This window comes from Ursus maritimus, unplaced genomic scaffold (genome assembly GCF_017311325.1).
Source record: "Ursus maritimus isolate PB19 unplaced genomic scaffold, ASM1731132v1 scaffold_1, whole genome shotgun sequence".
NCBI classification, from domain to species: Eukaryota; Metazoa; Chordata; class Mammalia; order Carnivora; family Ursidae; genus Ursus; species Ursus maritimus.
The window spans coordinates 42,109,016-42,124,313 of NW_024423343.1; the positions used below are offsets into that span (position 1 = coordinate 42,109,016).

Genomic DNA, 15,298 nt, shown 5'->3' on the forward strand with positions numbered 1-15,298 from the left:
AAAAGAGACTATGAGCTTAAGTCTGCTCACGTATTAGGGCATACATTCTCAAGTCAACCCTCTACTTTTTCTGGAAATAGACAACAAAATCCTTTAGGCTGACAATCAGGAAGTTTCACTAATAACAAATTTCAAAGTCAAAAAGACGGGGGTTGGGGGGCGCCTGGGTGGCTCGGTCAGTTAAACGTCTGCCATTGGCTCAGGTCATGATCCCAAGGTCCTGGGATTGAGCTCCAAATTCGGCTCTCTGCTCAGTGGGGAGCCTGCTTTTCTCTCTCCCTATACCCCTTCCCATGTTTGTGCGCGCTCTCTCTCTCAAATAAATAAATAAATAAATAAATAAATAAATAAACTCTTTAAAAAAAAAAAAGGGCGAAGGTCTTCTTACAAATCGCGCATTGCGCATGTGTGTTACAGTGAACCAGAGCACCTGCGAACAGTTGCCGCCGCGGGGCTCTCAGCCTGGGTGTCACACGGAGCTCCATCTGCCTGCAGCTCATGGGCCTTGAGACATGTGAACCACCTGGCGTGCCACATTACAGTTTTCCCTTACCTCCACCTCTACGGCAGCATGGGAAATTTTAAGAAATCAGCTTCCAGTTTTACTCAAAAGCCAGTATCCTAAAGTATAAAATCAGCGATAAAGATAGCTGGACCTGCTCCGTGAGAAGCTGTGAAAAGGCATCTGGTGTCTGCGCGCGAAACATTAACTGGGGCTTTAAAACACCAGGACAACTTGGCTTATTATCTACTTAATCAACTACTGTTTCTGATTAGGATCTGTTTATATACATATAGCATATATGTATTTTCACAACAGATTTCTTCCTAACGCAAATTTAATGTTTATCTAATAATTAAAAATTTACTCATATATGTACATACCTGAATCTAAAACTCCATACCCAACCCTGAAATAAAATTAATGAAATATAGCCCATAGTATATTATTAGATATACTATCCTAATTAATTTAGATATATTTAACATCTGACGTCTTCTATATTTGTATATAATCTTGTTTCGTGGTAAACATATTTCACAGTAAACATATTTTTGTAATAGAAAAACCACCAAAGTAAAACTGAGGTGAAGGAAAGCATCAATTTTTATACAAAGCCATCCACAACACAGTAACAACTGCTCTTTGAAATTTGTTTTATTGCTATATGCATACTCCACAACCAATGGTGGATTATTTCTACCTTCTGAATACTAAAGCACTCTGAATACTGAAGCACTAAGAAAGCCCAGTCTTGTGTTATAAACTAGACAATGCATTGTCTTGATTTTTGGTGAATTTCAATCCTAAAGAAGACAGGTTAAACACAGACACTGTTAACTGATGAAACTTCACTAGCTGTTGAGAACTGACTCATGGATGGGTAGTCTCCAAAGCCACCTCAATCTATACATATTCTCAGGAAACAAAGCAGTGCGGAGTTTCCTCTAGGAAGTGTTCCAGCTGGCTGGCTGTTTTGCTCCTAACTTGTCATCAATTATATCAAAGATATGCTATAAAAGGAAAAACAAAGCTATAAATCTCAAACCATTTAAAAGAGTAAAACAATATTCCATATCCTACAAATGGCATGGATGTGTCATATATATAAACATGTCATGAGATAGATAGCACATAAAAGTGTAAGCCAATTGTACCATAAATTCAAAAGAAATATAGACTAGGAATTCAGAGAGATTGGCTCCATCCGCCACCTGCCCTGTGGGCGGGGTGGGTGCTTCTTCCTGCTCTACTGATTCCTTGTGGGAGGATCTCTCTCAGCCCCTTACTCACTCCTCACCTAGGCAGGGGGAAGGATGGCTCTGAGTAGGGAGGTTTAGAGAGGGGAATGAGCATGCACATACTGTTCAGCCCTCTGGATCCCCACATGGCATTCACAGTCAGCCCTACTCGCCAGCGTGGTCTAAGAAAACTGGGGCAATGCACACATGGAGAGGCCAGAGGTGGCTTAATTCTGTCAATGCCTGCCTAACTGCCAGGCTGCCAGATGACTCCTAGCACACCTGCCTGGATGAGAAACCAAAAGCCACTTTCTTCAACCTTGCCTCTAACAGTAATAAATGTGCTTCCTCACCAGCTTGATTCCTGTGCCTATTTTTTATGATGCCAGACTAGGTGGGGGAAAGTAGGTCATCTCTTAGACCTCTGAATCAGTTAGTTTTTGCTGCATGACAAATTGTCCCAACACTTAGCAGCTTAGAACAATACCATTTATTAGTTCATGAGTCTGAGCATCAGCTTTGTAGATCTGGTCTGAGCCAGCTCAGCTGATCTCTCCTCTGCTCGCTCACAGGCTGGCGGTCTGCCGGCAGCTGGCTGACCTCAGGTGCCCTCACTCTAATGTCTGGTGGTTCACTCCATGTGGTCTCTCACCAGCCAGCAGCCTAACCCAGGTTCATTCACATGGTGGTAAGAAGAGCGTTCCCAAGAGGAGCATGAGAGGACAAGCTCCAATATGCAAACAACTTTCAAGTCTCTGGTTGTGCCACGTTTACTAATTGTTCTATGGACCAAAATAAATCTCATGGCCAAACTCTGAGTCATTGACAGAGAGGACTACCCAAGGGTGTAGACACAAGGGGAGAAATTATTGTGACCATTTCTGAAAACAATCCATCAGATTGAGGCCGTTTAAAATAAAAGGGTCACAAATTATTTGACAGTCTTCCCATTGAGAGGTGGAATCTTCGTGCCCCCCACCCCAATTCTGGGCAAGCTTGTGCCAACTTTGACTTAATAGAGTGCAGCAGAAGTGACACTGTGTGATCTCCCAGGCTACTGCAGGCTTCCTCTTTGTTCTCTGTCAGGATGTTTCCTCTTGGAACATTCTCTCTCAGAACCTAGCCATCTGTGAGGAGCCCAAACCACAGGAGGCCACATGTAGATGGCTCTAGTCAGTCATCCCAACTCAGCACACACTTTGAATCATCCTAGCCCAGGAGCCTGACATGTGACATATGAGAAAGCTTCCAGAAGATCCAGCATCCACTCATGCAAGTCACCCCCAACCATATGTCTTTCTCACTGAAGCCCCATATATCATAGAGACAAGCCAAGCCTACTGTGCCCCATCGGAATTCCTGACCCACAGTATCCAACAGCATGTAAGAGGGCCATTGTTTTACCCTATTAAGTTTGGGGTGGTTTACTGGGCAGTAATAAGAGGGGGACCAAACACTAATTTCAACATTTGCTTTCCTTCATAATTCACAAGATATAATTTCTTTCAAGCTGAAAAGAGAAGGCAGTGACAGATGAAGTTTGAATACCAATAATTCTGTTGCCTTTCTGGGATTTAGAAAAAGCATTTTAAAATGATTAGCATAGAATATTCAGACATATAAAATAAATAAGTCATGGCGATGTACTGTACAGCATATCAACTACAGTTAATAATACTCTGCATATTTGAAAGTTGCCAAGAGAGTAGACCTTAAAAGTTCTCGTCACAAGAAAAAAAAGTTTCTGTAACTATGTATGGTGACAGATGGTAACTAGAACTTATTGTGGTGATCATTTTGCAGTGTATACAGATATGAAATCAGGACGTGGTACACCTGAAACTCACATAATGTCATACATCAATTACACCTCAATAAAATTTTTTTTAAATATTCAGATAAAATTATCCAATAAAGCAGGAGTTTTATTTCTCAATAAAGTTTTCTGTGTCAGTTAGGTCACTTATTACTCATTGTGTACTTGTGTAGTTATTCAATCAAGAAATATATTTCAGGTGTCAGACACTATATTTTTGTTGCTGTCGTTCGGCAATGAACCACACAAACTAAATCTCTGTCCTTACAGGACATATATTTGGCTAGGGGCTGGAGACCATAAACACACAAGTATATAATAATGAAAAGAAAGCAAACATTATTCAATGTTTACTAGGTGCCTGGCACCATTTCAAGCACTTTAGATGTTAACAGATAATTTACACCTTTTCATAACTCTATAAGATCAGTACTATTATTATCCCATTTTAAAGATGAAAAAATGGAGGCACAGAAAAATAAGTCACTTGTTGTCTTGTTGTTTAGACATTAAAACCACGTGAGAAGAGTTGCATAAGGAATGTCATAGGTATGCCCCAGATAATGAAGCTGTGAAAGGTAGGGCCTGCCATTATAAAACCAATTCCATCCTCATTTCAGCATTTACTGAGCACCTACTGTGTGTCAGGTATTACACTAGGCTCTTGATACACTACTGTGAACAGGAAAGCCATACCTCCTGCCTTAAACTGTGAGGAAGGTATATATGCACGCCTGAAATCATAAGGCTTTTTCACAGCATATCTGCCTCTGTGTTATTCCTCTTTTAGGAGATAAAATCCCTAGAGACTTGTAGTACATTTTCTCCACAGTGAAAACTGCCATCAAGTGCCACAGCTATAAGAAAGTGCCTACAACTACTAATGAAAGCAACAGGTGTCCAAGGTTTCTAGTTCATAACAGTAGGCCTCAACTCCTCAAATACAAACGCACAAATCTTATGAGACTTATAAGCATTAACAAAGGAGCAGAAATATTATCTCACAGAAGCCGAGACGTGCTAGATGCTTCCACATTTATCTTCCCTACTGAAACATGCATGCCATTTTCTATTTCCACAACACCCCTGGCCTCATGATACTAACCCCAGGGATACATGGTTTCCAGCTGAACTCAAGACTTGTTTTTGAGCACACCTCTTTTAGGAAGAGAGAGTAAGTTACTGGGCTTTCTCTTCCACTCCCTGGGAACCCAGCTGGCTTGAGTGATTGTGTGTCTTTTTCCAGGTAATCAGTACAACTGACAATGATCGATGCTGTTACTACACGGCTGCTGGAAACTGAGGCAAAATACACTTCCCACAAAATGGCAAGTCCTTTCTTCTTTTCTAGACTACAAGAAGCTGACTTTTGGCAGCTTGGAGAGGACAAGAGTGGGTTTGCCCATTACGCTACACCCCTGAAGCCAGCAGACAGCAACTCCCCCTGACCACCTATGAGTCAGTCCTGTATCTACACAGGGTGAAATTTCCTGCTCTTACCGCTAACGTATTCCTTTCCTTTCCAAAGCAAAGGGTACTCTAAAATACAGGGTGTTCTCACTACCACAAATTTCCATATAATTTCATTGTGGGAACAAATGGTAACGAACACCATATGAAATCCATTCATGATGATATATTAATCTTAACTGGAAAAGAACTGAGTGTTTAATATTTATTCTCCATGGATACTGCAAGAATTAGTTAGGGGGCAGGAAGACATTTCTATTTGGAACTTAAACTTCAAAACGTAAAATCTAAGTTATTTTCTAATATTTTCAATAAACTAATCCTTAAATATTTTCCTAGAGTCTTCAAAAGTAATTTTGATTCAATCATTCCACAATGTTTAGATGCATTACCCTCATTTTAAGAATAGTGTATTAAATTAATAATGAGAGTTAATCCATCTTGTAGAAAGTAAGTGCTAATGGTTTATGAATATCTTTCAGAATAAAAGTTAATCCTTCCTTAAAACAGTGGTCTTAAAACTGAGGCCCACCTCTTCCCTCACAGCTATCATTAGCTGCCACAACATCGTGCCGGAAGCTTGGCGGGGTGGTCCTCAGTGCTTTTGGTTACATCATACACGGTTTGCAGGAGTACTTTGCCTTTCAATTTGACACATAACCTAAGTAGCACTATCCCAGCCAATTTCATTTCATAGTAAAGCTTTCTCTTCAAACATTTCTCAAACAATTACATATTTTTACAAATATGGCTAATCCCAATGCATGGCACACAACGTGGAAACTAAAATGGAAAATTAAACTATTTAAGAATTACAGAACAGTGGAAATGGGGAGAACCGCAGAATTCATCCAGTTCAATCCCTATTGTTTCAAAGATGAGAAAACTCTGGCCCTAGGTTTCTCTGTGAATGGTGTTTTAAAAACAAAACAAACAAAAATCAGCTGCATACTTTCCTGAAATCACTTAAACCACTGATTTTTCAAATGGCAGTCCTCTGGTTCTAGAGTTCATCAGCAAAGATCTCAGGGGCCACCTGGGGGCCGAGAGGTTCTGGCTCCTTACCTTCTCTTCAACCAGGTCAGATCTTGCTTTCTCTAGTTCCTATTTGGGGTTCAGCATGAAATTTCAATTGAAGAAGGAACGCCACTGCTGTAACAAATCTAATGAGCACTGCTTTGGCTACCTGAGCCAATTTATTACTTATTTTCTAAGGCAAACTGAAGGGTTTTTTTTCAATCCCAATAGCACCACTGGGTGGTGAGGAGGCCAGCGGTGATGGGAGGTTCAGTGGTGTGGCCTCAAATCAGAGGAGGATTCAAGAGGATAACCAGGCTGTGGCTCCAGGAGGAAGTGCACAAACCCTAAGGTGTCATCTTTGGTCTTCCAAACAAATCAACTATGAAATCAGCATGAGCAGAAACGTCAGGGTGGGCTGTGTATGCCGCAGGTCCAAAGTACTGGTAACAGGCCATATTTACAAAATACTGACCATCACGCCCACTTTAGAAAACTCTGGACCTGGGGCTGTTCAGCAGACTCACCTGACAATGTTCATTTTTTCACCTTTGACAAGAACATTTCATTTCCATAACTACCAATCATGACTAAAAAAGGCTAAGAAATCTGTATTTCTACCTACCAGGTTTATCACATTTCAATGACATAAATACACAAAGACAACATTTCCCACAATAAAATGTGAGGTACAGGCTTACTCATTTTATTGAGTAAATGTTACCCAAAAAGTTGCTAAAAAGTTATTAAATTAAAATCAACTATTTATATTTTATTTTTAATCATAAAATAATTTTGTTAAAGAAAATTACCACTGGAGGATCCTTTATTAATGAATTGACTTAAAAACCTATAGAATATAAAATACCAGTTGGACTAATTCTTATTTGTTTAGCAAAATTTTTAAGATTTTCAATGGTAAAGACTTTAAGTGATCTTTAAAAAAGATTTAGGACGGGTGCCTGGGTGGCTGTTGGTTAAGCATCCGACTCTTAATCTCAGGCTCGTGAGATCAAGCCCCGTGTCCAGCTCTGCGCTCTGCAAGGAGTCTGCTTGAGATTCTCTCTCCCTCTCCCTCTGCCCCTCCACCCGTTCAGGCACGTGTGCTTGGTCTCTCTCAAAAAAAAAAAAAAAAAAAAAAAAAAAGGTTTAGGAATTATAAAACACTCTGAAATCATAGTCTAACACATTGTCTGAAATGCATTGTCTAAGGAAAAGAAATTACAGTCTTATGCCTATCTCTTAGAGACTCAAAAGTATCTAAAATATTCTAATACATGTTTTGCTATTCTGAACTTCTTTGAAAGGATTCAAGGGAAATACTCACAGTTACTTATCACTCCTCCCAGTGGATCGCCTTTAAAATCAAATTCAATATCCATATATTTGCCCTGCCAAAGAAAGACTTTGTGAGTTTTCAAGATTACCTCAAGATATTCAGTCAGCGTATCTTCTTAGAGAATAGCATGCTAAGCCCTTTACACATTTGTTTAAATATAATTAACACACAACTTATGTAACCATGAGGCAAAACAATATGCCTCCATAAATAATTCATACTAAATACCACATTAGCTCAAAGCTAACATATCATGTTGCTAATTTAAGAAGAGATCTTCTTAGCCAGCATGTGATTTTTTTCATTTCAGATACGTGTTTCAAATGTCTGAAGAGTGTGTGTGTATTCAATTCAAGAATAAAAACTGGGAAAAGTAAGTATTCCTTGTATATGCACCAGTTGGGAATATAAATTATTTCATTTTTATAAGTAAAATGTGTTTTAAGCCATGGCTAGAAACTCCAAGTATACTGGATGGTGGATAAAATGGAACACATAAAGTTCTGTTTTTATATCTATTCAATCAAATGCATGATTATACACTGTGACCAATCTGGAATCAAAGATTGATCATTATTACTCTCTTTGGCTTTTGATCCAGATTATACAGCAGTATATATATCCCAGGTTCCTATGACATTTTATAGATGGCATCTTAAACACACAGAAACACACATGGAGTTTCATACTGTCATTTTTAAAGAATTGGTCTATAACTGTCTAGTTAAAGAGTAACAAGCGTAACAGAATAACCCTGACAGCTGGTTTTTGTTTGGAAAAGAGTGTGTTGGTCTAATAAGTGGTCTTTGCTTTTGTTTTATGTTCTACTTTAGTAATAGTCACATAGATGGCTTGTAAATAATTCTCCCAAAGAATGACTACTTTAACTCCTTCTATTTTCAAAATAATAGTAGAGGGTAAGAAACATGATCACACGGCACTCCATCAACAATGCGGTCCATGACTTTTCATTAGCTTATACGTGCTCTCGTGCCTTTCCTTTCTTCATTATCAAGGGTCATCTGTCCTTTTAAAAAGTCTTCTCTTATTCATTAAGCAAACGTCTACCAAGCATTTCTTAGATACCGAAGTCGGGACGAGGGAAAGCAAGGCATAGTTCCTGCCCTCAAGGAACTTCCAGTCTGAGGGGAACTGCGCAGGTGAACAGGACATTCCTGTGTGTGGAGACAGATCCCACAGAGGGGCAGGGTGCTACGCACGAAGAGAAGAAGACAAAGGCTGAAGTCTGCCCTAGCTCAAATGTGAGGTGTCCGGGTTAAGTCAGGCAGCAAGGAGGCGAGAAAGCAGGAAGGAGCGGCCATAGGAACAGGCGTCTGTGAGGCTGGTGAGGGAGGTTGGCACACCTCATGGCATCAAGATACTTTTCTGACAGCAAAGTCCTGTCATTAAAGATTTCTAAACAAGGAGGCCATGATCAGACTTGCCTATTTACAAGATCAACCTAGATAACGTGGGATGGACTGCTAAGGAGCAAGACCAGACCTAGCTGACAGGAGGTGGCAGGAGTCATGGGAGAAATGTTGATGGCTTTAAGCAGGAGTGAGCAAAATCGGGAAGAGTGAGCAGAGCTGATTGCTGCCCAGAGCGTCACCATGACAGATCCCGGTTGGACATACGAGGTTAAGACAGGAGGAGGGCAGTGATTAGAAAGTCAAGGAATGTGGCCCAGGTAACCGAGTAGATAGCTATGTTCCATGCTGGCAGGAACAGCACAGGCGAAGGAGCGGCATGGGAGGTGAGAAAGAGTAGCTTCACAGGAAAGTCAGAGGCTGACCATATGAGAGGAGATGATTTTGATGGAAGGCGCTTCCTAGACACAGGAAGTGACCACATTCAGAGCACAGGCAGAGGGATCAGCGAAAGACGGGAGTTGAGAACCTCCCGGTGTGACAGGAGGGTGTTTCTATAGATTCAGGGACAGGTGAGCCACCAAAGCTGAGGACGTGGATGAGGAGGAGCAAGATGATGATGACAATGATTTCCATGAAGCAAGCATACTATCATCAGCTGAGAGGAAAGGATAGGGGGTCTGCAGACAGTACAGTAAACCCCGGGCAGAGTGGGAAAGGAAGCTGACCAGGGATAAACGAAAGGACAGCACTGGGAACTCAGAGGATCTGGGGATGGCATTCTTCCCAGGAGCTTGTCATGAGTCTTCTCAGAGAAAACCAACGCCTTCCCACTGCCTAGAAAATCAAGTCCAAGACCCTGAACCTGATACTCCAAGCCCTCCAGGTGAGGCCCCGACCCATCTCTGCAGGCCTTTTTGGCCCACGGCTCTCTTCACAGATCCTCTCATCCTGCCACTGACTCGGACAAGTGCAGGTCCCCTCTGGTCTCTCTCCTCCGCTTCCCCATGCCAGCTCTTCCTGCTTTCTATTCAATTTTGGCACATTTCAATCTTACGGGCCCACTCAGAACTGTCCCCTGCCTCAGGCTCCTCCAGCTTCTCTATTCCGAATTTCCATAAAACAATTTTTGGAACTCACTCATGGGGAACTTACGATTTTAAATGTTGTGTTATAATTACTTTCAGACATGTCCATTTTTTCTGACTAGTCTACAAGCTTCTTAAAAACATTCATTCATCAATGTTTTCTGAGTATGTACTATGACACCAGGCACTGTTCTAGGTCTGAGGCCACCATAGTGAACAAGGAGGCCGAGCTACTTGCTCCCACGGCTCCTCCTCTCTAAGGTCCAGGATCAGAGAGAAACAGAGAAAGTGAAAAGTGACTACAATCATTCCAGAGACTAATGAATGCCTGAAAAAAATAAAAGCATGATGAAGTCAGAGTCTAGAAAAGGCATCATGAAAGTGACATTTGAGGTGAGACCTAAATGGTGCAAGACAGTGACCCTGCAGAGATCTGGACACAGAGCACATCATGCAGAAGGACGGGCAGCTGCAAAGATCTAAGGCAAGAAGGCGCTCGGCACTCCTGACTGTCACAAAGGCCTGTGCAGCCCAGCCACGCGTGCAAGAGCGGGGCAGAGCTGGCCGCTGCTCCCGCAGGGAGGCACGGGAGGCTCGGGGAGGAGCCTATACTGCACTCCAGGTGCAAGGAGGAGCCGCCGAGCGCTTTCCGCAGAGCAGTGATGAGACTTAAGTTTGTTAAGATCACTCTGGATGCCAGTAGGGAAAGGTCTGTAGGCTGCAAGAGGAGATGCAGGGAGACCTATGCTTAATTAACTGTTTTAGAAAAACAAAACCAAAAACCCAAATCGGAGGTTTCAAACAAATGAATACATTGTATGGGTTCTTTTATTCTTACTGAATGAAAGGTTGGTAATGGAATTTTCCGGACCCTATGCGTTCTCTCCTAGCTTGGCTCTCTGCAGATAGTAGACGCTCTGATATTATGCCTCTTCCCTCCCCTGAAACCCTTGGTCGAGAACAGTGACTTCCAAAGCCTTAAATGTCTCTTTTCAAAAACAGTGGGGGTCACTTTTTTAACAGAAGTTCCATAGGTTGAACTAGAGGTACGTGGAGGGTGGGGGGCACTGTGAGGCACCTCCATGAGAACACTGGTCTGATATGTCAGTGGCAATAAGCATGCATAACTACACCACACCACCGTCTACCACACTGCTCAGTGAAGAGATCAAGTTCATCACACAGTCAAAGGAAATGCAATTTCCCGAGAGTACAAATGTTTAATACATAAACCACTGTTATATACAGTAGTGACTGTAAATACAGCAGAGTCCTATCAAATTATAATGTGGATTTGAGTATATTAATGGCCAAGTCACAGACTACCAAGCAGAGAAATTACTAAAAACTAGGCATGAAATGATTTAGTCTGTAATCAAGTATTAATCTTGTATCCTAATACCCATGTTATAATAGGATTTCTCTGAAGTCACTTATTAAGCCCAATCACCTGCCAAGCCCTTCACTAGATTTCAAACATCACAGAGTAGTAATGACTCTTCAGGCAATATGGTTTTCTTCATTTTTATAGTCTATAGACCAAACATATTTAGATATTTTTTAAAGTGTATGTGTATAATTCGCAAACAGCAAAAAAAAAAAAAAAAAAAAAAAAGTTTCCATAAAGGAGCTTGATCTCTTGGAATTACTTCTATCTGCCCACACCTTGCTTCTAACTCTATTTATATAATGAGATTAGCCATGTTACCACAACAGGAAAAGGCATGGCTCAAATCAGCTATAACCACGTAAAGGGCTAATCCAATGGAAAAAATTCACAGCCCTGGAATTAGGAACCTCAGCCTTCCACTTTCCAAGCTACCAGAACTACCTCTACCCGAGGTCACCGTCTTGCCTTAAGCACTGGGTGACTCTAAGGAGAAAAAAAGCAAAGACGGAGACTAAAAGAAGTGATGTGGAGAAAGGGAAGGAAGGGTCTCTGGAAGAGAGGCATAAAAATCATCCAAAATGGTCCCACCTAATGTATATGAGAAGAGAGCTTATAAAGAAAGTGGCCTTTTATTATAAAATTTATAAGATTGGTTAAACTATAGAAAAAAGGGGCCAATTTCGAAATGTCACCATCACACTCCATGTACTTCCCCCACCCGCCACCAGGCAGTGTCTGTGTTTCCATAAAGACCAAAGGCAGGACAGCGAGTGCTCAGCTGGAGAGACCCCCAGCGGGCTGCCAAGCGCAGTGCATGTTGGGGAGAGTCGGGAGATGAGGCCAGGAAGGTGTGTCTTCCTGCACTCAGCATTTTCCAACTCAACCAAACTCGAAACATCAATTCACTGCAGTTTTTACTATCCAGTCCTCCTCCCCACCCCCTGCCAAGAGCTGTCAAATCTAATGACTTCACCTCTATAAAGAGGACACTTCCATCCTTCCTCGTCCCACTGAATAAAGGGCAAAAACTATAGAGTACACAAACTTGACACCCAGTTTATCCTTCCTTCTACTTAATCTGACTCTTAGTTGTGATTTCTAAATACCAAAACTCAGATAAGTAAAGAGTTCTTCTAAAAAGCCTCATTTCAATTGCCCATGGAATTCTATAATACATGACAAGAAAAGTATGAAAGAAAAGGCTGTCACTCCAAAAAGAATTAAAAAGAAAAATCCCAGATAGCAAAAAATAGTCCTTAGAGAACTTTCAGCGTCTCAACAGCAATGGTGTTCTTATTTTTCAAATGTGTATATTAAGAAATACTAAACATCTACTGGTTGTTTAAACATACATGAGCTAAATATTAGTGTTAACACTTATGCTTCTACAAATACTTACAAATCTAGAGGAGTTGTCATTCCTTACAGTCTTGGCATTTCCAAAAGCTAGTAAGAAAGAAACAGATGCATGGGTAAAATTGACAGAAAAATAATTTCGAGCAGAAATTTAAAGCAAATGGAGTATTCGATAGTTATAAATCCTAGAAAATACAACTTGTAGCAATGACATTTCTGTCTGAGCTTCCCATACAAACATACTGAACACAAATCTTAAGAAAGCTTCCACGTCTTATTATAAGTTCATAGAAAAAGAGATCATTCCTATGATTCATAGAATTTTTTCAAGTATTACTATAAATGTAATCTTGCCTAATTAAATACCTTTTGCTGTTTTAAGAGTAGTCAGTTGAGTGGATAGCAAGCAAGGCTTGTATTCATTATCATCAGTGTAAATAAGATTACTTCAGAGATGACTACTTAATATTGTCAAAGGCTTTATGGAACTTGATGACGTTTCCAGATGGAAAAAAGCACAAGAAACTTTAAATTATTTAATTTACTTTAAAATGAAGCTACTGAAATTGATTATACATGTAACTGTGAAATATAGAAAGAGTAAGAGATTTGGAAACTAACATAATTTCCAGTAGTTTGGAAATACTACACGGTTTCTATAGTTATACCCATCAGACCTTAGTGCAACTTTCCAGAAAATAAAGAAAACCAAATTGTCCCATAATGCAGAATCCAAGTTTATTCCAAACTTAGCTGCTGCGAGGAGCCCAGTGTCCCAAGGAGTCCCTTTTTAAAAAATGAGGGCACATAAGAACCATAGGTCGATGCCACCCAGGGTCAGAATGCTCCTGTTCCATATAGAGATTTCATGATGTCATAAAGAAAAAGGTCTGTTTCACCAAGCTTGCGCACAAAGTAGTGGCAAATTAATCTGGGCCATGGTAGTAGAGAAGGAAGCTGAATAAACATAAGGCATATAAGCAGAGGGATCCCTGTTTGACGCTTTGCAAGAAGCCCAGCAGTGTACCTCAAACCTCAATGTGCAAACCAGTCACCTAAGGATCTTGTTCGATGGGTCTGGGGATGGTCATGAAATTCTGCATTTCTCCAAACACTCCCCATCCCACCCACCCCTGTTACTAGGATCCCTGGGCCCTGCTGCAAGAACTAAAGAGTACTCAGTAATGTGGCAACCAGAAAAATGAATCTTGAGATTAAGAGGCCAGGCATCAAATCCCTGGAAGCCTCCATAACGTCACTAAATTAAACAGAGGGAAGATTAGAGTAACAGGAGCTCAAATGATGACTAAGGGCTAAAGGCTGAACCAAGTTTTGAAAGCAGTCACGTGACCGCGGGTTTCCATCTAAGTTCACCCGGGATATTCAGTAGCCAAACCCGATGCGTGATATTTCATGTTAGTTGGCTTTTTTGTGTTTTTGAAAAAATAGTTGGTGCTGGCTCAGTTCAGTCTAAATGTTCAAAGTCAACACAGGGAAAGTTCTTTGTGTCAGCGATTAAGCTTGGGAGGGGTATAGTTTGGTAGGTCCCTGACGCCAAATTCCCTCTTCAGTAGAAAATCAGCTGAGGTGCTCTACTGAGTGGGGAAACCTGCACACAGGAAATACTCAAAAAAGGATACTTACTGAAAAGGCTCACATCATTATCTAGCTTCCAGCACCAGCTAAGAGGCTTAATGAACGCAACCCTGAAAATGCTGAGTGTCGCCCTAGTGGTCACGAAGACCACGACATTTCTCATGCTTTGTACAGGCTAGCCTTCCCAGTGGGTGTGAACATGTAGGGGGCCAAGCTAACTAACTTGCACAGCCCCAAAGTCCAGCCTGAGATGCTGATGCATAAAGGACAGTTTATTGTGGCTTGAAGGTCAAGGTCAAGTGAAAGAATTGCTTCAAAAAAACTTTATTCAGGGAGCCATTTGCACACCATAAACCATCTTTTCATCAAACAAACCCAAGTTGCACACACAGCTCTAAACACTAAAGTCTTTTATTGTGAGCCACAGAATCAAAAACAAGTGTTCCATTCTAGAACACTTTTGAGACACATTCCTCAATGGTTTTTTTTTAAGTTCATTGTTCTAAGTGTTCATTTACAGTAGCAGTTCCAGTTAAAAAGTAAAGCATTCCCATAAAAGATAATACATGCCCACAGCAGACATTTCTCCCATTTCCTGCACTGGGGCCTAGTTCCAAACAGCATCAAATAAAGGGCCAGATTCTCATCACAGATGCAAGCTATAGCATTCCACAGTGCTTCTCCTTTAGATCTCAGCATTCTTAAAATAAGCATATACAGAAATACACGTACAGCACCCTAACTTAAAAGCAAAAGGCAAAGTAAACAAAAAATCAAATACTGGAACAATAAAATGAAGATACAGCACTTTCTGTAATAGCTTCTTTATTCATTAAGGTGACAAAGGAGACGAAAGATGGGTAACAATGGAATAGATGTTTCAGCCTTTGCTTTTCACGGTAAAGTATTTTCACTAGTCTTATCTCACTATCTGGGGGATGAAGGAGGGACTAGGTCCAGGTAACAAAGAACACAGGCAGGGTTCTGTCCCTCCACGCTGAGGGGCATCCCACTCACCCCAAAGCACCTCTGCTTGAATCCACGTTAAATCTCGACCCTCCATGACTTTGAATAAAGAGTTAAACCAAACTACTCTTCTACACCAAGGAGTCT

The 15,298-nt window shown here is 41.0% G+C and overlaps 1 protein-coding gene across 3 annotated transcripts in view; it reads right to left on the bottom strand.

Annotated features, from left to right (window-relative positions):
* Positions 1–15,298, bottom strand: part of MYO1B (myosin IB) — a 175,766-nt gene that overhangs the window by 60,891 nt on the left and 99,577 nt on the right. For all 3 annotated transcript variants that reach the window (XM_040642629.1, XM_040642635.1, XM_040642630.1), the window contains exons 6-7: positions 12,633–12,679; positions 7,374–7,437 (exon numbers count right to left, since the gene is read on the bottom strand). In XM_040642629.1, coding sequence (XP_040498563.1) covers positions 7,374–7,437; positions 12,633–12,679 — 111 coding nt within the window. The remainder of the gene's footprint in view (positions 1–7,373; positions 7,438–12,632; positions 12,680–15,298) is intronic.